At 39.0% G+C, this 25,951-nt stretch overlaps 2 protein-coding genes across 8 annotated transcripts in view; one reads left to right on the forward strand and one right to left on the reverse strand.

The window, feature by feature from the left end:
- Positions 1 to 891: 891 nt before the first annotated feature.
- The window catches only part of LOC124211552 (cholesterol transporter ABCA5), a 49,575-nt gene continuing 24,515 nt past the window's right edge, over positions 892 to 25,951 (reverse strand). For all 4 annotated transcript variants that reach the window (XM_069133590.1, XM_046610728.2, XM_069133589.1 and 1 more), the window contains 22 exons: positions 22,284 to 22,457; positions 21,881 to 22,062; positions 16,456 to 16,660; positions 16,173 to 16,245; positions 15,931 to 16,084; positions 15,661 to 15,847; positions 15,365 to 15,508; positions 15,138 to 15,288; positions 14,965 to 15,038; positions 14,444 to 14,896; positions 14,009 to 14,358; positions 13,530 to 13,936; positions 13,196 to 13,456; positions 12,843 to 13,110; positions 12,400 to 12,577; positions 11,095 to 11,431; positions 10,686 to 10,960; positions 10,306 to 10,449; positions 9,677 to 10,053; positions 6,686 to 6,893; positions 6,261 to 6,600; positions 892 to 4,177 (listed from right to left, as the gene is read on the reverse strand). In XM_069133590.1, the coding sequence (XP_068989691.1) occupies positions 4,074 to 4,177; positions 6,261 to 6,600; positions 6,686 to 6,893; positions 9,677 to 10,053; positions 10,306 to 10,449; positions 10,686 to 10,960; positions 11,095 to 11,431; positions 12,400 to 12,577; positions 12,843 to 13,110; positions 13,196 to 13,456; positions 13,530 to 13,936; positions 14,009 to 14,358; positions 14,444 to 14,896; positions 14,965 to 15,038; positions 15,138 to 15,288; positions 15,365 to 15,508; positions 15,661 to 15,847; positions 15,931 to 16,084; positions 16,173 to 16,245; positions 16,456 to 16,660; positions 21,881 to 22,062; positions 22,284 to 22,457 (5,046 nt within the window). In that variant the 3' untranslated portion in view covers positions 892 to 4,073. The remainder of the gene's footprint in view (positions 4,178 to 6,260; positions 6,601 to 6,685; positions 6,894 to 9,676; positions 10,054 to 10,305; positions 10,450 to 10,685; positions 10,961 to 11,094; positions 11,432 to 12,399; positions 12,578 to 12,842; positions 13,111 to 13,195; positions 13,457 to 13,529; positions 13,937 to 14,008; positions 14,359 to 14,443; positions 14,897 to 14,964; positions 15,039 to 15,137; positions 15,289 to 15,364; positions 15,509 to 15,660; positions 15,848 to 15,930; positions 16,085 to 16,172; positions 16,246 to 16,455; positions 16,661 to 21,880; positions 22,063 to 22,283; positions 22,458 to 25,951) is intronic.
- Positions 18,849 to 24,743, forward strand: LOC124211553 (tubulin polyglutamylase complex subunit 2). Of its 4 annotated transcripts, none has more exons than XR_006881476.2 (3): positions 18,849 to 18,940; positions 19,004 to 19,091; positions 19,192 to 19,824. XR_006881476.2 is itself a non-coding variant. In XM_046610732.2 (3 exons), exons 1-3 carry the CDS (start codon positions 18,938 to 18,940, stop codon positions 24,695 to 24,697), a joined length of 609 nt encoding a protein of 202 aa, XP_046466688.1. In that variant the 5' UTR covers positions 18,849 to 18,937; the 3' UTR covers positions 24,698 to 24,743. The 4 variants fall into 4 exon arrangements, 3 of the variants coding, with proteins under 3 accessions (XP_046466688.1, XP_046466687.1, XP_046466685.1); XM_046610732.2 differs by lacking the exon at positions 19,192 to 19,824 and adding an exon at positions 24,180 to 24,743; XM_046610731.2 differs by lacking the exon at positions 19,192 to 19,824 and adding an exon at positions 24,180 to 24,743 and having other exon boundaries at positions 18,857 to 18,940; positions 18,989 to 19,091.

The raw sequence follows: 25,951 nt of genomic DNA on the forward strand, positions 1-25,951 counted from the left end.
TGCCACCGGCTCCCGAGGAGAACAGCTGGCGCGACGAACAGCGGTTCATGTATCTCAGGCTGCGCCGGCTTGTCGGTAGCGTGAACGAGCACCTCTTCGAGAAGTCCCACTATGATAGGGAGCGGCTGCTCCGCTCCCCCGCGTTGCCTTCGCCGCGTGCCCCGCCTGCTTCGACTTACTCAGGGTACGGCGAATACGGTGGGCAGTTCTTCTACTACGGGAACATGAACCAGTACGCCTTCGAGAGCAAGTTCAAGGCGGCACCGACCGGCGACTGGGAGGACCCCGAGAACCCCGAAGACCCGGACACCCCTGAGGAACACGAGGACCCCCCGCCCTGCTTCGACCTTGTCGTCGGCGTAGAGTTACGCTGCTCTCCGGAACTTGCGCCGCTGGCCGTCAGAGCGGCGCTGAGGTTGGATCATCTAGAACAATTGAGCGCCCGTAATTACCGACCGGAACTGTATATGCGGCTCAACGTCACGTGTCCGGCTTCCGCTGCGAACAGGCTACCCGGGAGTTTTACCTGGGAACTGAAAGCGCCTCGCCGCGGCCGGTTGCTGTCTAATTAAAACCAACGCCGCCTAGAGTTTTACCTCTTGTTGATTGATTGTTGTTGCATATGATGTACATACATACCGGACCCTTGTATCCTCATCTTCTTGTATGCGTCTATATTGATTTTATTATTCCTGTTGGTGAAAATGTATGATCTAGTTATGTTAACGCGGGGATGTAATAAACAGGCTCCGTGGATGTTTTAAACTCGTCTCCGATTAGACTCACTTCTCATGTATCATATTGTATAAGTGGCATATGACGTGCGTGAAGTGACCCATGATTGGGGGCATCATCATTTAGGAATATTTTTACTAACTTTTACTACTGAAAAAGCATTGATAAAATCATTTATTATATTCAGTTTATTATTGTTACAGAAATGAAAGTAATATATTATCGTATATCAATTTCACGACACCTATTTCTAATAAGTGTAATTTATGTAATTTTACAATTGCCTGTTCTATATCGTACTGCCGACGCAAATTATAGCAAGATGAAACACAAAAACACAGGAAAACATCGATATATTTATTCGTTGCATAATATAAAATAAGTATAAAAACCAACCTACAATAACGAAAGCATTAAATTAAAACCCTGGTATACTTTAATTGAATCGCAGTTAAATTCATCCAAATTACAAACATGTAATAAAAAAAAAAAATTGAATTTTTTTTTCGAGCACAAAATGCAACTAGAATTCAAATTTCAAATACCTGACGCGATTGCTATGTTCCCCGCTGTTTCGGTAATGACTGCTTAAAAAATTTTATATGTATTATATGAATACATATGAGGTATTCTATGCCAACTGAGAGGACATTTTCCCTGACCCCCACTAATTTGCTTCATTATTTTTTATATGATTCTACAACCTAAAACTTACCATTATTTTCAGATTTTTTATCCCAACCATTCTTTTTTAAAAAATGTTACAAACATAACATATGTTTTGTATACGTACAAAATAAGAAAAATTATTCCTCTAAAAAAATATTTAAAAAATACAAAAAATCAATTCTCCACTCTGAACTATGGCTCAAAATGTTTGTTTTAGGACCTGGAAATTATGTTAATTTTTGTAAAAATATAAAAAATGGCGTTTTTTTAGGACCATAAAAGGGTTTGTAACATTTTTTTAATAAGAATGGTTGGGACGAAAAATCTAAAAAAAATGATGAGTGCTTTTTTCAGGTTGTAGAATCATATAAAAAATAATTAAGCAGATTGACGGGGGTCAGGGAAAATGTCCTCTCAGTTGGCATGGAATACCTCATATATATGTATAATATCATGAAATTTTTTGCAGTTTAATAATTCCATAATTGACTAACGTTACGTCATTCATTGAAGAGACTTACATCTGTATACGTATATAATCCCTAAAAATCTATATATGTCCGATTTTTGCATAGAGTATTATATTTACAAAACTTGTCTATTTGACAATTTTCAATTGATTCCATTACGAAAAATTTCGTCCAGAAAATCTCCGTCACTCTTGTATGTGCACGTCTGTCAGCAGTTCCGCCGTGAAATTCTTTTTCCCGGAATTAATGTTCTCGCATCATTATCATTTTACTACACGATTACCTAACTTCAACTTATCACTTTGACAAAACGTCGCCTCGTTTCTGAGGCAGACGATACATTATACAATAATAATGGGACATTCTTTTAACATCTCTAATTAGGCAGAAATAACAAATTCACTTCTCCTTAATTTAATTCTAAACATTTTTCAATAAAAATTGAAATAAAATATGCCTATTCGATAACAATGCCTACGGCATAATTTGTATAATTGAAGTTAACCTGTATTTGCAATACATATAACATAAAGCTTTATAGCATCTCAAGAGTTTTTATAGTAATTTAAGATATTAAATAATTCATTTCGTTCAAAATTTCATCAAAAATGAACATTTTAACCCAGTCGCGGCCAGTGCGAAATACAGCTTCCAATAATTTGTAACATCAAGATATGTCACTGAAAAATATGATTTCTTTTCTAATTTGGGCTTCACTGAATTATGTTTCCCAAACATTAGAAAAAAATTCGCAATCGACCGTTTAAAGGTTATAAATTACGTGTTACAATTTATAGAATATAAAAAGCATTGTTATATCTACAAATCGAGCGGTGATTCAATCATCGCAACGTTATACATATAATATGTATAAGAGTACGTCTATAAATATTTGTATGTATACGTAACCCAATCGCCTGTCACCAACAACATACGCGCACGCACACAAAAACAGGACTATGACACCCCTCAGATTATTTCATGCATCGATTCTAACATTATCGCTCTAAATCCTTACTAAAAGCCATAAAGTGAATTACATCTATCAACATCACCGGCGATGAATTATTATTTTCAACGTAAGTCGCTGATGATGAATCAAAAATTTTGTCGACGTGCGGTCATTGTACTATGGAATGCTTGTAATAATACAATATTCTAACCTTCGTTGTGATGATAATAATAAGATAAAAACTTTTGGAGACAAAAATAAAACAATAACTAGTATAATATCCCCGGTATTCTAAGTAAACATGCCATCAATGGTGAATAATTCCTGTGCAATACGCAGAAAGAAAACAAAACGATTAAAAGTTATACAGTAAAATTAGCGTGTACATTCAGGATGCAATAGAGTAGCTTAACAACTAAGCTTTTGTATTTTTATATAAACTAGAAGAAGAATTTCTGCTACTTTCGTCAGTCGTACATACTATATAACATTTTCACTTACCACGGTCAAAATGTCAGTTACAGTCGAAGCTTCAGAGTTTACAGTTATACTCGTTAGTCCAAAGTTTTATAAGTGAACTCAAGTAAAACTTCTGTTTTTACTTTGATAACACTGTATGTAACTGTATATGTATTTTGTAGCTATTTACATAATCGTACTACGGTATAACTGTTAGTTGTTTCTGTTGTTGCTTTGTTTTTTTTTTCTATAAGTAAAATTTACAACATTTACCGTTTATATATAGAAAAAAAAAATAAAATAAAAAATACACATGTAAATGACGACGATCGTTACAACTTGCAACGAACATAAACGACTTCAATATGTTTCGGTTTCATAATTTACGTAAAATAATTTGTTCATCTATCATCTAAGTATTTAATAGTACGAGTAGTACTAGTTTTGTGACAGTGCAATGTTACTACCGACGTACGGATCTGTATATATAATAATATTGATAAACTAGATAATTCTCCCTAATAACAATCAATAATAACAGTAATAATAATAGTTAACGTTACTATCATTACGACTGCTATTATTATCTGTACAGATAAATTATTATTATTATTTGCTCATTTTATACATTTTCGAACACTATTCACCCTCTATGGTCCCGGGCTCTTTTCGTTTAATTTTCTTGTCAATCTAGATCGACGTTATTGTGTCACTATATACGTCGTCGGCGACTCGATCAGTTCCCTTTGATTATTTTCACTCAAAATATTAATGTTTCACTCGCATCATTATTCGCCCCCGTTCACTTCGTCATAGTGAGAAAATTTAAGAAACACTTGCTCGAGGGTCGTCTGGCTGAAGCTGTATTCTTCGATGTCCAATTCCATTTTTGCTGAAATTCAACCAGAACTCAAGTCGTTAATTAAATTGAGTAATTCTGAATTTAGAGGGTTTCTAGAGACAGAAAACTGATACAAGAAATGCTAGTTTTCTACAAAATTAGGCCAGCTAATACATGTGCAATCAGTCAAGCCCTGTGATTGATAATTCAAGTTTATGCATTTTTAACAAATTTTTTAAAGGAATTTCCATCGAGGGTATCACATCAGATACCATATGGTTATAGTCAACTATCCCGACGATTTTTCGGCTACCAGCGCAATTGTAGAGTACAGTACATGAATTGACGAGTGAAATTTAACCCGTTGAGGACACACATCGAAAAAATAACGTTGAGGACACACGGGGTCCAGCGCACCCCACGCAGAAAAACAGTTCTCATTTGTGTTTTACGCTATGTATCGACTTAAAACCGGTGCGAAACTTTAATTTTATATTCTCTCTAAATAATCTTATGATTGTTTTAATCTTTTCATGATTTTAAAATACTAAAATATTTTTAAGAAAAAAAAACTCACGAAATTGAACTTTTTTTATAAAAATGCATAAATACTTAAGTTTACAGAAACAATATAACATCAATCAACGATAAAAAAAAAAATTGAATTTTTTTAAGATTTTGCCACAGTAAGGCCACACGGGGTCTACAGAACCCCAAAAAAAAAACACGTGCGCACTAATATGTCTCTGCAGGATGACTAATGCCAAAGAGACCTTCGTAACGTGTCAAAACTTGTTGTGGAGACTTCAAACAACAACAGATGGTGCTATATATCTAATTCCTAAGGGTCTTTGTAGATTTAAAATTGCATTGAAATTTGTCTGGGGTCCGTTGGACCCCATGTGTCCTCAACGGGTTAAAGAAGCTACCATTTTTGGATTGGCTTTTCTGTTATACTGATTAGCCACAAAACAAGTAAGACCGGCTGCTGGATAATAGATAATAGATACAGTAACCAGAACGAAATCGCTCCTTGGTCTGCAATAATTGTTATAAATTTCCATGTATTTTAATTTCCTCAATATTGACGCACGTATCAAGAAATCTTAAAGATTAGCTGAGAATTACTTTCATTCTTCCAACATGTTAAAGTAGTTGTTATTTGAAACATGCATACTAGACGAATTGTAACGTGTTTAAGATGAGTTATGGGCAAAAATTAAGCTAAAACTACAGTTCTTGATATTATAGCCGTCTACTTTGATTCCAAATTTCATGAAACAATAAAGGCCGCTTAAATGCAGTACGTATTCTTTTTCATACAGTTTCACTGGAATATTTCGCATTCTTTTCATCGATTCATCGGATTTCAAACCTAGGCGCTCCAATTTCTTGAGATAATGGTAGGGTTCCTTTTTTTTTTTTTTTTTAGTCAAACTAGGATTTTTGGTCCAGCGTAAAAATTATTAGTTCGATGAACTCATAACTTTACACGAACATTATTTAAAATATTTTCTTGATAATGAAGCGTGAATATTTGTGAATTTTACATTAATTGTGAATATTACTTTGAAGGTAATTTTTTTCGTGTGTTCAATATTTTCACCCTTTGAGTCGTAATAATTTTAATTCACTTCGAGAATTTTCACTGAGATGAGTAATCGCAGAAGCCACTGACGATATCGGTACTATTTCTGACTTCACATCTCTTAATTGAGGGCGAGGGTGAAAGTGCAGAAAGATCAGAAGAGAGAAAGATCGCAGTAATAAAAAATTTTTAAATCCAAAAATCTACTTCAGGGAGTTTCAAATTGTACAAAGTTGAAATGTCGACAAGTCAAAACCCAGAAAGTTAAATTATAGAAAAACAAAATATATAATCATCAGAATTACGACAATTCTATGTGTTTTGGCTTATTCTATACGTAGAAGTTTATATATTTAGATTTTTCTAGGTATACATTGATTTTCTACGTTTCGAAATTATATGAAACATACTTTCGCGTTCTTGAAAATTCCATATCTTCACTTTGCCATTTTCTGTTCTTTCTACATTCTCCTCCTGACCACTTATAATTAATTGAGTCCTATTATTAAGCGTAATTTCTTAAGTTTCGTTTTTGCATTTCCTCACCCTTTTCAAGCTGCGTGAAGCATTCAGCCAGCGACTGCACCGCATGCTGCGGAACACCAAACACCAGCCTGTCGGCAAAACTTTCCTCGAGAGTGGCGTCTGGGAAAAGACCTGCGACAAATTCCTTCAGTCCAGATATCCGGTCCCCGGATGGTGTCGTTGGGGTGCAATCGCCCCCCAACAATTTCATTTCCAGGGTGTACCCGGCTCCGTACAGATTCTTGAGGTGCTGGGTGGAGCCTATGCACCTAAGCTCGCCCTTGACCATGATACCCACTCTGGAGCACAGGGCGTCGGCCTCCTCCATCGAGTGGGTGGTGAGGATCGCCCCCCTGCCCCCCTGTGCAACCGAAACCCACATATCCTGTTGTACGCTTCGTGTACCTTTGGACAGTTAACGTAGCGAACTTCACTCATCTACCTACCTGGAAGCTGGCGAGGATTGTGTCCCAGAGAAACCTCTTCGAGCGGGGATCCATCCCGGTGCTGGGCTCGTCCATAAGCACGACTTTCGGACCTCCAACCATTGCCATGGCGAAGCTCAATTTCCTTCTGGTACCCCCTGAGCACTCTTGCGATTGTTTATCAGCGTGCTCGTGAATTTGAAGACCTGACAAGTACAGGTCGACGATCCTATCGGAGATAACGGAAGTGTAAATTATTTAAGGTTTGGACTGCATTGTTTTTCGACGGGCCTCAAGCGTCGCGCGGAAATCAATCACTCGATGATATGTCGGATGATAAACATGATCATCCGGAATACTGCTATTAGAAATTGGTTCTGAACTGTGGGTTCCGTAACGAACCTTATGAAAAAAAAAATAATCAGCTATGAACACCACGTGGGTTGAAAAATAAAAAAATTCCCTGAAAAACTTTTTTCGAAGGTATTTAAATGATGCGACCCCTCGATCGAACCGAATCTAACTTCACTGAATATCCGAAATCAGCCATGCTGATTACAGAAAATACTGCATAGAAATGTAAGGACGTACCGGGTTGTTCCATCGAAAGGGAGCTTCTATAAATTACGCAACGAGAAAAATTTGGATTTTTGTACCCCTCCCTCCCCTGTATAACAGTTTGTAACAAAGCGTCTCTTCCCTTACCACAATGTGATGTAATATTTTCCATTAATGACCCCCTTTTTCGACAAAATTTAAAGCCAATTATTAATAAGAGATAAAATGTATTGTTCAACGAAAAAATATCGTTACGCAACGACGATATCAAGCCCCCCCCCCCCATATACCAAAGCCTAATGAATTCCTTGACTCTTTTCCCCCCTAGAGTGCGTTACGTAATTTATGGGAGCCCCCAAACGCATTATGGGGAATTGTAAAATACATAGTGGGAGATGTGCATGGGCGGTGCGTGTCGAGCGAGTGCTGTACCAAGAGTCGTAGCTATTGCAGTACTAGTTTTATGTCAAACAATTCCATATGAGGCCTTTGTACGAAATAACACATTAAAGAAATTTACTGAATTGGTGTATTATTCTCGAACATAGTAATACGTTTCTAATTTTATTGATAACGTACTTGAGTTTCTCTCAAGCTTCCACGGTAGTAATGGAATTGAAAGTAAAAATATGACTGGAGAACACAAATTCTAGTAAGTAGATTCATATGGCCGAAAAATTTTAGCCATCTTTACTACCAATTGTCTAATTCATGGACACATTCAAATCTCACTGCCTATCTAACAAATAACTCCACCTAGCACAGAGTAAAATCGTTACGGAGTAAAATCGTCCATCTTGAATATCGATTCAGTAAAAAAATTAATTTTCAAGCAAGATGTAAAGTTGATTACTGTAAGTAACGTTTAAGTATTTCTTTAATGGTTCTTGCATGTCTTAGCATGTTTTCGATTTGTATTCATTCACAATATGTTCATGCCAAACACCTGCCTGAGGAGGCCTAGCAACTATGTCGATTGGATTGGACCCACAACTTTGATTCGGTTTACAGTAGGCGTCATACCAATTTTTTTATATTTCTTTAAACTATCATTTAATTATTATTAACTCGAAAGATTGTATGGCACAAACATTCAACTTGTCATGTAGCAACATGGAAAATAAAAAAGCCGTTTGCAGCCTAACTGATTTGTGTACACGAGTAGCAGTGCGACAGTAACACGTTCAGATACCGATTCTTGCATATACTTCGGGAAGTAGCATTCCAAAACAATGAAGAACCTTCCAGCTCGTGATGCAATATACCTCTTTGAGAGATTGATTTGACTAGCAATTACAAATGAAACTGTAAAAATAATTTTTGAACTACTGGTAAATTCGAAAAATTAACGACGGAGCCAGGAATCGAACCTGGTATCTAGCGATGCTTTACCGGAGCCTTACTCCACTAGACCACCTAGCCGCCCTGACTCTGATGTCGTTAATTCCTCTCATCACCAGTAAGTTCAAATTTGTTTTCTTGTGCTGTAATAGTATGTGTGAATATAGAAAGTGTTCTTCCTCTTCGAGACACAAATTTGTAAGAATGTCTGTAAGTGTTTACATTTTGGTATCTTACGCTTCTTGGTGCGAAGCTCGTAAGACAGTCAATGACCGTCTAATATTGAAATGCGGATATGCATCATCAACATTAATATTAATCACGAGGCAATAAACAAATTTGAACTTACTGGTGATGAGAGGAATTAACGACATCAGAGTCAGGGCGGCTAGGTGGTCTAGTGGAGTAAGGCTCCGGTAAAGCATCGCTAGATACCAGGTTCGATTCCTGGCTCCGTCGTTAATTTTTCGAATTTACCAGTAGTTCAAAAATTATTTACGATTCACAAAATGAATATTGCCTCGTGATTAATATTAATGTTGATGATGCATATCCGCATTTCAATATTAGACGGTCATTGACTGTCTTACGAGCTTCGCACCAAGAAGCGTAAGATACCAAAATGTAAACACTTACAGACATTCTTACAAATTTGTGTCTCGAAGAGGAAGAACACTTTCTATATTCACAGAAACTGTAAAAAAATTTCGGAGTTAAAGAAACAAAGTCTAATCGTCTAACGTCGACATATAACGTTATACCGTGTATCAGATAATGAGTGAACAGCTCCGTTAATCATTATTCATGTCATGTGGCATGGCATTTATATGAGATATCTTAATAAATCGAAACAATGTCGTCCAAATTACGTCCATCTCGATACCTGCAGTTTCGCCGAAACATAACGCTATTACTCATGCGTCAGGATAGAAAATTACTATCAACATTACGGAAATTTTAATTTGATCATCGACGGTGTTACCTAATTATCTGCAACGGGTCTTTTCGTTCTATTGATTTGATTTGTGACTAAATTCTTATAGTGTTTCATTCTCATTACTGAAACTTGGTGAAACGTTGGTTGTTTAAAAAAATATTGATAAAGTTTCTCACCTGCCAATTTCACTCGGGGGCACACCTCGTATGGCAGCGTAACACTCGAGATGTTCTCTAACAGTAATGTTCTTCCACTGAGCGTCGTGCTGCGGGCAGTAGCCCATTTGTCGAAAGGCCTCGGTTATTTGGGACGTTATGTTATTACCTCCAATTTGGACTCGCCCCCGAGTCGCAGCCTCCTCGGCAATTATGATCTTCATCGTGGTAGTTTTTCCAGCGCCGTTGTGTCCCAAGAGACCAAATACCTCGCCCGGTTCGACGGCAAGCGAAAGATTTCGCACAGCGACTTTTCGCTTCGGCGCGGGTTCGTCGTCCCGTTTCGTGCAGCAGCTACACGGCGTAATTTCTCGATTTCGATACTCCTTGCGCAAGTTCTGATAATGGAGTACAAGAAAGTAATAAGCCCTAGTAAATTATGCCAGTCGATATCTCATGAATTTGGTGCGAAACGGTCAGCTATACTGTGGTGATTAAGGTATAACCGTTGACCAACGATTATAGTCAACTAACGCAAACTAATTTCGCAATTTTAATCTTGGAACTCAGTATCAGAGAATTAAAAGTGCGAATCCGTCTCTCTTTAACTTGGCATGGTCTTGCTTGGTTATTGCTCGTGACTCACTTACCTGGACCATCACAACTGGTGGTTCTTGAACGGAAGCGGCCATCAAATTGAATACTCTTTGCCTCTCAGCCTTCACGTCGCCATCTTCGTGTTCGCCAACGTCCGAGTTCTCCATTATTTCTTCCCCTATCGATCCTCCGTTGCGCTAGAGAAATATTCATGCATAGATTTATGTTTCAGTGCGAACGATTTAAGATTGAAATCACAAGGATACATTTACCCTGATAGGGTTATACGGCTGGAAGTATTCGATATTTCAAATGACATACCAGCAGGTTCAATGAAGAGAAAATATCATATTTATTTTTGAAAGTAAGTTTCTGTCACCATGAGTTTTTGCAATTGTTAAGCTGACGTGAGTAATTCAACACGCAAACTTACCAGGAAGTACTTCAGGGCGTCACTAATGTTCCCGCCGGTTTTCTTGATGTCCAACATAACGAGAATGATGAACCAAATCGGAATGTGCAGTATCACACCGACAGCCATTAATATGATTTCTGTAGTAAGGTAGTCCGACATGGTCAAGTGATGACATGCCGCGTTTATTGAGCACATTAAGTGGACGCGGTCTACGTAGTAGACGGCCGCATATGGGACGTACATCGTGTTCAGTAGCGAAAGGACCACATGAAGAGCAAAGGCCGCAGTTCCACCTTTGTTAACAGGAGTTATCCAAAAGGTTACAACAAGTGTGGGGTTATTATACGTGAAACGGAATGAAGAATGGCAACGAATACAAGAGTTGCTGGCAGCTTTAAAGTTTATCGCAGATAAAGTTTACATTTACCTAAGCCCAACATGTCGAGTCCCATGACCAGAAGAAAGGGGACCATCCCAACGATCGTCACTATGTTCGGCAGAATACTTTGCGCCGAATCCATCTTGTCAAAAATGTAGCTAAGACATGACGAGAAAAGAATGGACGAGGGACAATAGAGCATTAGCAAGACTGCCAACGTTATGAGCGCGGGTGGCTCTTGCAGGGACGGAACGTTGAATATAAATATTATTCCAAGGATGCACAGGCTGATCACAGCCATAAGTCCAGCCAATACGATGAAGTAAGTCAAAAAATACATGGAGAACGATAAGCCGTTCACTCGAAGTTGATTTTTAGCTTTTATCTAGAAAAGAAAAAAGCACGTTCTTTCAACGTAATTGCATTATTATACATCAGCAGTGTTGTGATAGATACGTTTTGGTGGCTATAATCAAGCTTCTCGTTACGGGCGCATGCTCAGCTCTTTTGACCACCAAAAACATACATAGAATATTCCACACACGTGTAGCTAATAGCTATAGCTATCTAAAAGAAGCCTATCTACAAAATTTGGCGAGTGCCACTATTATCTTACGAACCACAAATCAGTTGGGCAGCAAGCCAGTTTGAAAATTCAGCTGATCAGCAGATTTTCAATTCACTGCAACGTTTAATTATCAAACGGAATCACCAAAATTGAGTATATGAAACTCTTCGTGTCAAATTGAAATTCCGACAGTCAATTCGGACGAGTATCCAACACACTTGTAATAATACTCGAATTATGCTTGAGGATAAGAAAAATGAATTCACCCAGTAAGTAGGTATTTATTGCATTTTCCATTATTTCGAATACGTTTCTCATCATCAACCCGAAATGATTTATACATGTTCAGCGCCGCATCGTTGAAATAGTAGAAAAAAAATAAAAAAAACTGTTCACAGAATTGCCTAACTCTTACTTGAGGATCCCTAGAGATGTTCAAACACCATTCAACATATCCCACATTTCGTTCTTTTACGAGACATAACTGCCACAGCATAAAGATAACCATCTTGCATATTGTTGCTGCTTCATCAAGCGCATAAGCAGGAGGGCAACAAAAAAAACCCATACTTAAATACTTAAAACTCCTAAAAGTGACGTTACAGAATACATCATATTCGTACACGATGTTGATATAGTGGAATTGGAAGCCGATCACAAGTGACGTAAAACGTACGTTTGAAGATATTGAACATACACAAGAGAAAATAGTAATAAATATTTTTTTAGACTGTAGCTTACACAACACTGCTTTTCTATAGCTAAAGCCTGTAATTCCAGCTTACCTCTCTATCATATACCATATCTACTGCGAGTATTATGGGAATAAGTACGAATATCATTCCAATGAAGAGTGCCGAACTTCCGATTCCTATATTAAATTCTTGCGGTTGAGAAGTTTGCTGGAACGGATGCGTTTTGACTTGTATAGGCCGAGGGTCTGCTGTGTCGCCTGTTAATAATCTTTAATACACAATTTAAATTAAATTTGAATAATAACCAAAACTGACTGAGAATAATGCGAAATTAAATGCTATTGTGTCTCTGTGACAAATCCTAATTGAATTGATTCATCAAGACTTCATTGTCGTTCTTACTTCAAATGACAAGAAAAAACATTTGCAAAAAATTGAGAGTCAAATATTGTATCTGAGAAAATTATTCCCTCCCTCGATAATTCCCGTCATCACCACAATTCATATCCCCACATCTTCCAATACTATCTTACCTGTACATGGCCTTTGAAATCATGTTGACCAGAATAGGAAGAGAGTGCTGCATTGTATCGTTGTACATCATCGTCAAATTCAAACTTGCAATATCGTAATCATTGATGTTGAAGGCCGCCATGCGAGGCGCTACATGTAGTAGGTCAACAAAGCTGCCGTCATATTCATCAACCTCTTTGATATCTTTGATAATGTAATTCATCAATGGGGTGATATTCTTATCGGTATTGTTTGTGTAAAGAATTCTCGTTTCTTTGCCATAAGTATCTGAGGGACAAAATTAGCAGAGATTTTCAATTATCCGTGTAATCGTAGAGACGATCGACTAGCAGGATCAGAGAATCTAACTTACCAGGATTAAGGTCCAGAGACTGCATTCTGATGTCCACCGTTTGAATGCTATTGATGTATAGGCTAAGAGCAACGAGAGCCAGGGGAGCAACTATGGTGAAATAAAGTAGCTGAATGTTCCTAAATAATCTTAATATCCTTAATCGTAACATTGCCTTGAGAATCTGGCAAAAGTTAGGCCGGGTTTTAACGGGATCCAGTCCCAGTCCCAAAACTACTGGGTTCTTCTCGTTATGCACTCCGTCTGGCACATCGCCAGCAGCTGAAACAAATAGCGGGTAACGAGGTTGCACAGAGAAACTTTTCGAACGAGCGGAAAGATAAGGACTGATCACCTTTAATTTGTCCGTCAGCTTGAACTGCTGCACCTTCGTTCTGCAAGCTCTGATAAGAAGTACTTTTCGACTGCAAAGACAAAGATCTGCTCAAAGCTCGATTTCTAACCATTTTTTTCGAGAGATTGTCCATCGTACACTCAGTTTCCTCGTCCCTTTCCAAGTGCAAGAAAACCTCCTCAAGTGTCGTCATCGACACGCCGTAGCTGCTAATTCCAAGCCTGTAGTTTTTTGTTTTGATTTCCTGTTCGATTGCCGAAAATAATGGAGCAAAGTTTTCAACCGAATTATGAGGCAGAATGAAGCTAAGCTCACGGCCGTGTCGCCTCGCTTTTTCGGCCTTCGACACGTGCGAAGACACAAGTCGAGTTATCGCGTGTTCCCGAGGATTACCTTCCAGCACCAGCCTGGAGTTAATTGAAATTGAAATGACCGTCATCCTCGAAAGGAGCGCTAGAAATGCCAAGTAGGAAACTTACGTCAAGTGGTATCCAATGCCGAACTTGTTCTTGAGAAAAAGGGAACTACCGCAACATCGAAGTTTCCCTTTGCTAATAACGGCCTTTCGGTCCGCGAGGATGTCCGCTTCGTCCATAAAGTGCGTCGTTAAAAGAATCACTTTACCGTGTCGTCTGGATTGAAGAAAGGACCACATCTGTCGTCTTGAATATGGGTCAACGCCGGCTGTCGGTTCGTCCAGAATGATTATCTTAGGGTCACCAATTATCGCGATCCCGACAGACAGCTTGCGCTTCTGCCCGCCACTTAAGTATTTTGCAAACGCGTCCGCCTTTTCAGTTAGGTCAATATCTTTCAACGTTTTTTTGACCTGAAAACCAAGAATTCGTCTGAAACTGATTCACGCATAGTTTGAACCCAACGCTATTCCGCCGTTCGATCCACTTCCTCCCTACCTCTATCTCTATCATCGTCCTCGGTATTCCTCTAACCGCTGCGAAAAACTCCAGATGTTCCCTTGGCGTAAGGAGATCGAAGAGAATGTCGTGCTGCGGGCAGACACCAGTCATACTTCGGATCATCTGCATGTCGTTGTGATCCCTCACGTCATAGCCAAAGATCAACGCTGTACCACCGGACGGCGCTGTCAGACCGGTCAGAATGTTGAAAAGCGTCGTCTTGCCTGCACCGTTGTGGCCTAAAATCGCGGTGATCTGGCCTTCGTAAATAGTGAGATTGATCCCATTAACGGCCTTTACTTCAGGCTTCCGACACTTTTGGTACGATTTGTATAAGTCGACTATTCTGATGGCTTCTCTTCCCTTCATCTCACGGACAACCGGCTCAACATCCCGGTTTGTCTCTTCACCGGGGATAAAAGAGTTAGATTCCCCGTTCGACGATGGCACCTTTGACAATCAAAGAAACAACGGTTTATGCAGTCAGTCTCGCCGTCCGTGAATTATCGTTTACTCACCAGTGGAACTTTTCTTCTGCACCAAAATCCAGGAGTGAAACAAAAGAAAGGCGATCGTTTCACGCCATATTCACCTGTGGGAGTGAAGGAATAACCGTGAATAATGGAGAAGTTTGTGGACATAAAAGGTATGTAGATTTGGATGGGTTAGTCTTATAAAAATCTTCACGCACTAGGAACGACCGAATCGAGATAATAGGCCAACAGGCTGTACAGGAAAATGTCCAACGTCATCATGATGAGACTTCCACCAAAGGGGATCCCTGGGCCTGACCATAGATTGTCGAAATTCACACCTTGGCCTTGCAAGTCCAGGACAAGGGCCTGAAGTTAGGACAAGGATTAGAGATGATACAGATGTGTTTCGAATTAAGGAATCCTGCAAAAGAGTATCACTCACCTTGTCCATTGCCAGAGCAACCCCCGAAGGGCTGATCAAGGAAGCCACCCAGAACGCAATTGAACTCGAATCATCCACAAAAACTTGAATAAAGTACATCAGGCTTAGAATAGTCACTGCGAAATTTCCCAAGACACCAGCAGTCTGAAAATTTAAAGAAATTTCTGTTGTGCTGGATGCTTGGGTAAAGATGAAGTTCACAAGCTATAGACAAATTTAAATAGAGGTGGAAAGTATCCGGGCGAACATGTGACAGCGTTAGTACGCAATAATAACGAAATCGCCACGCGACTTACCCGTGATTTATCGAAGAAAGGTGTAATCATAAATCCAAACATTATGACTGAAAAACTGTACAACACCACCAGAAGAAATATGGGCAGAAAATGAGTGTGCTGAAACATTTGGAGAGTAAATAAGAGGACTACCGCAACTGCGGAGAGTAGCAGGACAAAAACAGCGTATATAATGAACCATGACATCCTGGAACAAAGAAGAAATATCCGTTTTTCCCGAAATTCAATTAACTCCAAGCTTTTGTACTGATTTGACGCGAAGGAGCTTACCAAAACACAGAATCCTTAAGACCCATAATTTTCATTCCTTCTTTAATTTTGTTTTCTTTCTCGCCGACGATTAGTATCAATAAATAAGTAATGAACTGCGATAGTGCCAGGACCATATAAAGTGGGATTACGACTCTGAAGTAGAGAATCCAATCTGAAATGGGGTGAACGAATGTCAATGGTCACGTGATACCGAGTAAGAACCTAAAATACGACAAGTGCTAGAAAAAAAATGGACTCACTCGCCGTATATGCTTCTTTTGGAAACATCTCTAGCTTGATTGTAGGCACTGTGATATTCTTTTCTGTCTTGAGCTGAAATTTCGGATTCAATTACTTAACCAATTACCAATTCTACGTACGTTGACGTACAATTAGTGATGAATCATATAAACTCAGAATGAAAATTTTACAAAATGTGATGTAAGTCAGGTGGTCACATCTCAAGGTAAAAATATTTCTGACAATCGAAAAGATCGTGAGGTGAATACTGTGAATCTACACAAAGGTTTCTGCGACCCTCACTCTTATTTTCGTTACATCCAATAACAGTTGTACAGCTATAAAGCCGGAGTCGTAATAATTTTTGACCGGGCACGAGCCTCCAGTTTCCATGGATAGGATTCCGCCCATCCAGTGGCTGGTGTCCTTTCGACAGGTGACAGGTGACGAATACATTTCCGTTGGTGAGGGTGTCGACTGATACGAAGGATTTGTTCGTATCTCGTATCTAAAACAAACCAGTTTCACATTAAATTCAAAATAGCTCTTCTAAAGTTTTGCGATTTCGTTTAGGTTCTGTGGTTTGCAAAAATTAATAATGAGGCAATTGACGCGTCGTTACTTTGGGTTTTGAACACATTCCGATCGAGCTAGAGCGCGTCTTAGAGCTACCAGTTTTCATATGAAAATAAAATAGAATGTGAATTATTGGTTCAGTGCGTTACAATTCTTGTCGTAAATTTAATGACGAGAATCAAGTAGAGAAGTGTTGCGTAACATCGCATATCGAACAGTCGACACGGTTTCACGGGACCATTGATTGAAGGCATAAAATCATCACGAAACTGATCGTTTCAGTTCCCATTCTGGGGCAGCTTTTACTTGATAGTGATCTTAAAAGTAACTAGCGAGTTATTACAGATAGTTAATTACTCGCCGGTCGATTGCACGTCGTAAATAAGTTTAACGATTTTAGATGTTGATTCAAACCCCGGAAAAAGGGCCGGTCGCATAAATTGTTACAGAAACTTTGTAAGGCCTTGAATTCAGGTTTTATTGTTCGATAGTATTCAACCTTTGTCGAAGCTGGCCTCATAAATATTACACTAATTTTGAGCTTCATCTGACGTATCATACATGCGACAAATATTTTAAAATTGTACTTTTTCTTCCATGATCGAATATGTCATTTGGCGCTTTTTATAACTATCAAGATAAAGAGATTTTTACTATCGTTCTTAGCTTGTTCTATCGTTACTTGCAAGCACCTTAGAAATTAAATTTTATTACAATTCACATTCAACTTTTTAATACGACTAAAATACCACTATTATACTTGAAGATTTGTGAAACATTGAAGTAAACGAACGCTTGAAAACCACCGAAGAGAAAATCAAGAAAGAACCGCATGTATTTGAATTTTGGAGTCGTAATTGCCATTCGGAATATTCAAAATAAATAAAATCGTCGAAAAATATTTAATGAAATTTGCAAGTGAGAATTTCATACTGATTTCAGCTAGTCATGAGGAAAGACCCTTTAGAAATGACTGATTGATTAATCATGGCTTTAAACTTGTGTATTAACCAAGTTCCCGAAATAGTGTAACTGAACTACTAACTTATATTGTTCTTGCAGAAAAATCTGATTATTCCGGTAGGTATATTTTAGGCTTTATATTAGTCTGATACTATTTTCACTCAATTTTACTTTGAAATGTGCACTTTGTGTGAAGACCTTGTAAATCTCAGCTGGTTATTACGAGTTTTCGTCGTCAAAGAATTATTTTTTCTCAATTTTTGAACTTCACAACTAAACGAATGTAAACGAACGAATTTTGTAGCAAAGATAAAAAAATTTTTTCTGTATTCAAATGTTCTCGTAACTAAAAAAATCGCAAACTCTTCTGCGTGTAATGATAGTGATGCTTGTGCTACGAGTTTCTGTTCTGTGTACAATTTGCCAAACGGAAATAGCAATTTCTGTTCCTTTGACTCAGGGTTTTACGTACGGCAATAATCTTGATGTTGCAGCAAAGATGCAGGTTTCAAGGTGCGCACTCTCTCTTAGCAATTTTCAAGATTTACATTCTTTGAAATTTTGTTATTCGAGATAAGAATCTCTTAACAATTCGAAATTTTGTCACTATCAGTGAATAACAAACTTGATGAAAGATTTTTTTTTTCCTGTGGAATTAGATCTGCACCTTAACAGACAAATTAGGATTCTATGAAAGCTACTAGATAAATCATATTATTTATGATTCTTTGACCGAAAGTATAGTTATTGAAAATTCGGGCGCGACTTAATAAAGCGGTTGTTCGTATTTCATTCCAGTCATCACGATAAGTAACGTCCATATTTCAAGATAACATTTTAGCGTACCGACGGCTGGAGGTTGTAAAGAATTTACTCTATTTGGAAAATTATCTGAGCAATCGATCGATTACTTGCTTAAACAGTCAAAACGCCATATGCGCGAAGTACATGAATAAAACGACACCCGCGATGTGTGGAATGGAATTTGCTGACCACGTACGGTGTGAAGACTGCGAAGCTCCTACCACGGTTGAAAATAATTCCGATTTTTTCTTTCTTTTTCCCGAAGTTTATTTTAAGGCATCGCAAAAGATGGGCTCCTGCTACACACGGTTGAAAATTTGGCACACGCTCAAAAGTATGAAACGGCCATTCCACTTGAGGCGAATCAGTCACCTCTGAGATACTTCGCGCATTTTGCTTTTCAAGAGTACTCTGAGCGCTATAAAATTGAGTATACGATTTAATGGTAAGTCATTATCTTATTCAATGATTGCAATATATTCTATTTCATCAGAAATTTATCAAACAGTTGGTAGAAATGAAGCCGTATTTTGCGTTGATCACCATCACTGAAGTGTTTCTACGTCAAAATGTGACCAAAAAAATTTTTTTCTACCGTAAGTAAAGTGTCCTTCGTTTTCAATATAAGACTACATTCAATAAAACCAGACTAAACATTGGCAAAATACCAAAACACTTCACTGCAATTTCTTCTAGAGTCCCTAAAAGAGAGAATTAGTATAGTCGCCGGTTGGATTACATGGCAGATACGCGCAGATGTTCGAATGATAAAATTGTTCAATTCACGATAAATATAAACATTTTCGCTGTATCCAATCCACATTATCGAAAACATCAGATTGCAAGGCATATTGTTCGAGAGTCTAAGAGTAATAGAATCAGTGTGACATATACACATTATTGTAATTTACATGTATTCAACGACAAAGGAAAACAACTTACAATACCGTTGTGACTGCATTATAAAAAACTATCGAAAACATAAGATTACAAGATATATTGTTCGAGAGTCTAAGGGTAACAGAATCAGTATGAAACATATTATACATTATTGTAATTTACATGTATTCAATGACAAATGAAAACATAACTTACAATACCGTTGTGACTACACAGTAAAAAATTGCTTTTCACCAGTAAATAGCATTTATATGTTCTCCCTGATCTTTTTCATTCGATCAGTCATTCGTTGAATTCAAATAAAACGCGCTAAAATTTAATACGTTTACTAACAAGGAATACCAGCTGGGTGTCCCCTTCAAATTCGTAGCAGCTTATGTATATTGTAGAACATTGAAAAATTAAAGACACGTATTTTTTTTATCAGAGGAAAACGGTTTAAAGGGGTGAAAACTTCTCCAATGATGGATATAGAATGGGGTGATTTCTTGATGCACTTGATCTATTTGAATGAAACTAATTTATTAAAATACATCGAGTGCTTCTATCCGAAACTGAGAAACCACCCCATTGGACGCTCATCGTTGGGAGTCGTTTTCACCATTTAAAATCATTTTTCCACAAGCAAATAAATTATGCGTCTTCTAGTTTTCAATCTTCCACTACATACATGAGTTGCAACATTTTCGGAGGGGAACACCAAACTAATGTTCCGCGTAAAATCAATGAAAGTTTGATTCAATTTTTCGTTTCCGACAAGTAAGTATTGACGAAGAGGTGCTCTTTTTACCCCCGTGTTTTTTACCCCCGAAATATTTACTTCATTCAAATGAAAATTCTTTAGTTTGGGTGAATTTTATTCGAAGCAAGTGATTATTTGGGGGATTTAAGGCACCTGAAATTACGTGAATATTCCTCAGCCATACTTACTTGTCGTTAAAAAAGAATAATTGAATTAACCCTTTCAATACGGTCGAACATTCAGGTGGACATACATTGTAAAAATTCATAACAAAAATTTCACTCATCACATTTTTTTAAGGGATAGATTTCATCAAAAGTTCCAATACCTATCTGAAAAAATACATTGAAGACTGCTCTTTATTTAACTATATTTTCTAGTCAAAAAAGTGCAGAAAAAGTAGTCGCAAAAAGATGTGTGTAATTTCCGTTTCCATTTCTAATTTTATAGATTAAAAATTAATTTTTTTGTCGAGAATAAAGTATATTTCAAGAATAGTCTTAAATGTCGTGAAAAATAATATATAAGTTCAATATCTATTAACGAAAAGTTGTGAAGTTCAAAAATATTCCGTGTTCACTGTAATGGACATGCTTATAAATTTTGATATAGGTTTAGGGAAATTCGGAAAAAAATCTGATAACTTAGTTCAAAGATGCTGAACCGAAATACCGTGACATCGAACACCGGATATTCTCTTCGGTGTTTTTAATCCCAATATTTGTAAATAAAATTCCACTCGAATCTATTGACACCTAGAGTAACTTAACCCTGGTCGAGGTACAGAGGCGAAATGACTAGCCGAGCTATTAAGACACGGCGCGTTCCAAGGGTACACTAAGGGTGCTTTCCATAGCTGTAATGAATAATAGGAATCGCTTTGTAGAGTGACGTCAAGTTAATCGAACGCCGCACCGATAGTTGAATAGAATTCGATCAGGAATGCAGAGGGATGTTATTATTATTGCGTTGGTATAACCGGAGATACGCTACACCCGTGAAATTATAAGCTCGGTTATTTATATTTCAAGAAAATCTTAATGCCTCGCAAGTTCATTACTGCTGTTTCAACATATCTAGATGTGGCGACGCACTATGGACTAAGCACGTGGGCAATAACGAGAATAGACCGCAATGTCGTCGCACGCGTTAACATTGCGGAAACTACATAGATGAACTGTTGGCAGGCGGCGCAAAGCCTTGACCCTGCCTTGTATCCACCCGCCTCGATCCTTTCTTTCTACGCTGGGATTCTTCAATTTTTCATCAGCTTTTGCTTTTCGTCAGGAGTGGTCGAACAATAGAACAGAGCAATTTTAACATAGAAGAATTTGACACACATTTGGGCCGAAATGAAGAGACCTTTACTTCAGCGATTCTCTGAAATTTGCATTCGTTAGGGACGAATAGCGTACTGATAATAGTACAGGCAGAAAAAGCGCTGCCCCTTGTTTCACACGATTTTTTATATAAAAGGAGTATCTTATGCGTTCTTTAGCGAAACACGAAATTGAGGTTAGGGACGCGTAATGTCAGATTTGTTTGCGACAGCGCATGTGCGCAATACACAAAATACCACTTTTAACTCCTAGTAGTTAAGTCTCTTTATTTCGGCGCAAGAACTTGTACAAATTCTTTTGTTAAAATCAGCTTCACCCTGTCCGACATCGTTGCAGATCTTTGCCTTTGTTGTTAGATTTTCGGTGAACTGTGATAGGCAATATTTGGCTTGATTAAACTTACTCCAGGCGGTCCGACACCGGCAGAGGGTTTTCGAAAATGACGGCCATAGGTACGCTGGAAGGGTCACGCCAATAGGCAGCCTGCAGGTCGTCTTCCGTATCGAAGACCATGAAATTCAGAGGAATCTTCACCGGAGTATCCCACATGGACATCCACAAAGTGTTCACGGAGTTAAGAAAGGTCTGTAAATAAGATGTTCAACGTTAGTGCCTGCAGTTGGTGACCCCGCGTGAACGGTGAGTGTCGGGAGGGAAATATTATGCGAAACCATGTCGCGAGTGGAGAGACCGAAGTTTGGCTGAGCCTAGAACACACTACTTTGAATAACTAAGGGCGGGGGGTGAAAAATCTTAAGCGACAGTGGAGATGCAACTCGTTATCGATCTTTTCGCCGACGACTTACCAGGGTCTCAGTAGTGTTTGGCACCACTGCGATCGTGTGATTTTGCATTTGGCTGAAGTCGTCGAACACGCCACCGTTAACCCGCGGCGTAGTCATTGCTGGATAATTCGGGTTGGGTATCAAGACCTTGACGATAATCAGTATTCCGAGGGTGTAGAGCGGCAAGATAATCTCCTGAAAATGAAAGGAGTACACGGAAAATGAATGAAATACCATAGAAATTCGAAGAAAAAAGTGCTGAAATCGCAAGTCTGCGAGCTTCGATGCAAGCTAGCATGAGGAAAGAGAAAATTGGTATTATAGTATTATCCTTCAACGGCAAAGCTCTCTGTGGCAACGCGGGGCTTCGTTGTCACGAAGCGTTGAGGTTGCTATGGTAGTCAACAAGCGGCATCCGGCTCTCTTCACTCCGATTTTCCGCTCCCCAGTTTGACGCTTCGCGCCGAAGAAGCCCTGGGTTTGCGGAGAGTTTAAGCTCTCGGATAACATTTGTGCGATGGTGTGAGGGTGCGAGGGGAGGAGGGAGTGATGTCTTTCTTTGTTGACATCGTGACGGAGGACTCGTTCTACGAGAACCTGACGCTGGGAATCGTTAAGATTTTAGAGGGCACCCCCTGCGTGAAAAATGTCCAGGTCGACAGGCGGCCGGGGTGCGATAGAAATGCTCTGGCGAGCTGGGAACAGAGGCATTGCTGCGTTATGCCTGATGACCTGAGAAACTTTTACGCATCCATTGACGGGTTCCTGCTCACTTGGTCCCTCGAAATATCAGGTGAGACCTTGGCTCTTTGACGTGATCAATTGACCTGGGCGAAACCAGAGCGTTTGAACCTCGGGTGATGAGTAATCGCAGCCATTTTTTCATTTGATGAAAAGGAGGAAGGCTGGTCGGTGGTTGGCAATCATGAATAAAGCGCGATCGACTTTGCTTCATTCGATATCCATCCAAAAGACTGTAAAATACCCAAATTTCCCGAAAGAGCGGCTGCAGCTGACTAAAAAGTAAAACATTTCCTAACACATGGCCGGATCTCATAATATGTTCTTAATTACAACTATTTATTTCGCGAAGTATTACAACTGATATACAACAGCATACAATAGAAGGATCGAGAGACAGTAAATGATTGAAATTCATCCACGTGGTATACGTGTGCAAAGTTTTAAGATTGCGTACACGACTTAAGAGGACTTATTGCTTTCGTACCGCCTTTGTTGATGCTCCAGGCATTGTTTCTTCAGCATGGTGCAAGTTTGATCATTTCGTTAGGTTAAGTCTGATCGACTTAGTCGCATGTAAAATTCACAACCAAACCACAGGGAGGGAGCAATGCCAATATAGCTGTAGCTACAGAATGAGCTTGAACCTAAGTATGTAAGTATGACGGGTAGACAAGAGAAAGGGACGCGATGTTATTTTTAAGAAAATGATATTTTTTTGTTACTGAAATATTTTGTATGAAATTTTTAACGCAAAGCTTAATGTTGTCATTAGTAGTCGGGTCTAATCTTTGATTAGATTAATCTTCGCCGTGGCTGGGTAAAGTTTGCAGATGTATGGTAATTTACCGAACTTTAACGGACCTCAACGTTTTTGATTAAGCATCGATCTATAAGTTTTTATTTATAATTTCAGTACTTTAAGATTTATAATTTTTTTTTAAATCATTGTAGTTTGCAAATATCATAATTTGACAAGTACTCAATATAATACTGTTTCATAACAAAACCAATGAAAGTAATCGATTTCCGGTGTCCCAACCTCCTCAATATTTATACAAATGTAACTATTGGTACCCTATTCAGACCATGTAGTCTGAATAATTATTATTCGGCAGCACGGACTAGGCGTCAGATCTGACCTCATTTTCTTTAACCTCAGTTTTTTGACTACAGGGGAAGAATTCCCTCTGGGACGCCTCGAAGTCGGAAGTCTAGGAGAGCTGAAACGGTTCGTCGGCACGAAAGAGCAGCAATCCGAGGCGGAAGCCAGCCTCCCCGAAAACCCCGATCTTCCGTCGCTGAGCCCGCGCTGCAAGCTTTTCGAGCTAGGCCACTGCGGGAGCAGCAAAGTGTACCTCGCCTATGTCAGCCCAGAAGTGGATCCGGGTATCTGGCTTTACCACGAGGCGTCTTTGCGCTGGCTTCGCCTCGCCGATGGTTTCACCAAGTATTTCCGGATGCTCCTGATCCACCTGGGTCTCCCGCTCTGGCAGTACTGTGCGACAGGACTGCCCATGCCCACCTGGGTGGAACAGATATATCTCCTCGTCGGGCCGAATCTCCTGCCAACTACCGTAAAGCCGTCGCAGTCCGTCTCCCGGACGCTGTGGAACGAGGGTTCGCCGAACGCAATCGACCCAGCGATATTTAAGAGCAAGGAGTTCAAGCAGAGGAACGTCCGGAAGAAGTAGTCGACACTTTCTCGTCCTTTCGAATAAAGTTAAGCGTCGTCGACGAGCCTGACTCTCTTTGTCTTTCTCTCTTGTCGCCGACTCCTTTCTCTCACTTTTTTCAACCCCTGCATCCGCTTTCTCACCCTCGACTGTCGGTTCCTATTCCCATTGAAATTAGGCAAAGCCTTGGCTCGCGTGCAGTCGCCGATGCGGTCTTTCGATATTTCTTTTCTGACAGAATTCCTTGGCCTAATTGGCACGGGGCTTGGCGGAAAAACTTTCTCGATAAATTGGCAAACTATGGGCACACGCTGACTTGGCACCTTGGTTCGCAGAGAGAAATATTCTCGAGTAGAACTACACAATCCTGTTTCTTCTCTCACTGTGATGGAGTCAAAGATTCTGGTCTGTATAATATTAATCTGGAATTCTTTTTCGATAGTTGAATCCCAGGTTTTAAATGGTTAAAGCTAAAGGTGGATCACTTTTATCGCAGCGTCTGACTTTTTCAGGAATCTCACTAGATATGTAATAACTGATTAGATTCATGATGGGAGTTCACAGTTCTTACCCACGTTCAAAGGATTTGTATTATTTTAAATGGTTATTTTCTTCATGGTAGACGAGTTTTGCTAAAAAAATCGATTAGAGGAACACATTCCGTTACGTATGAAGTGAAAAAATCAATACATAAAACACACAGTAGATAGTTATCGACGTTACAATGGGATTGGTCTCACTATCCAACTATACGAGTATCACACTTTCCATATAATAAAATATTTTTTTCAAGGCTTGCAAAGCATCTACGATTGATCCGAACACATTTTCATCCTCGACTTATTACGTAAACTAGACACAAGTTCCATTTTGGACGTCCAGGTCTACAGCTCTGTTGCTTTACCTGAATCACCAAAATATATACTAATAATAGTAATCCTGATCGATAAATTAACGTCATTAATAGTGTCGGAACGGTACGAATGCTATTCTGCCTATCTAGTTTCCAATGCACATTATCATTACTCTTCTAATATTGATAATCGGCAAAATGATTACCGTCAGTTTACGAATAGTATAACGACCTCCCGTCAACGTAGGTGAAGTATCGATCTCGCATTTGAGGAACATTAACGTTAGATGCCTGTGCGCAATACGTTTCATTTTATAGGTATGAAAAGAAGTCAATATTCATATGCTAACGCTAACCGATTGTACATGAAAGTGGTACAGACGAAATTCTGATGGCTTGATAAAATAACTTCGTGACGC

Source organism: Neodiprion pinetum, chromosome 2 (assembly GCF_021155775.2).
Source record: "Neodiprion pinetum isolate iyNeoPine1 chromosome 2, iyNeoPine1.2, whole genome shotgun sequence".
Classification (NCBI taxonomy): domain Eukaryota; kingdom Metazoa; phylum Arthropoda; class Insecta; order Hymenoptera; family Diprionidae; genus Neodiprion; species Neodiprion pinetum.

Coding starts and splice junctions, on each gene's coding strand:
- LOC124211553 (XM_046610729.1), top strand. CDS start 22,812: ATGTCTTTCTTTGTTGACATCGTGACGGAGGACTCGTTCTACGAGAAC. Junction 23,056..24,179: donor TTGGTCCCTCGAAATATCAG/GTGAGACCTTGG, acceptor TTTTGACTACAG/GGGAAGAATTCCCTCTGGGA.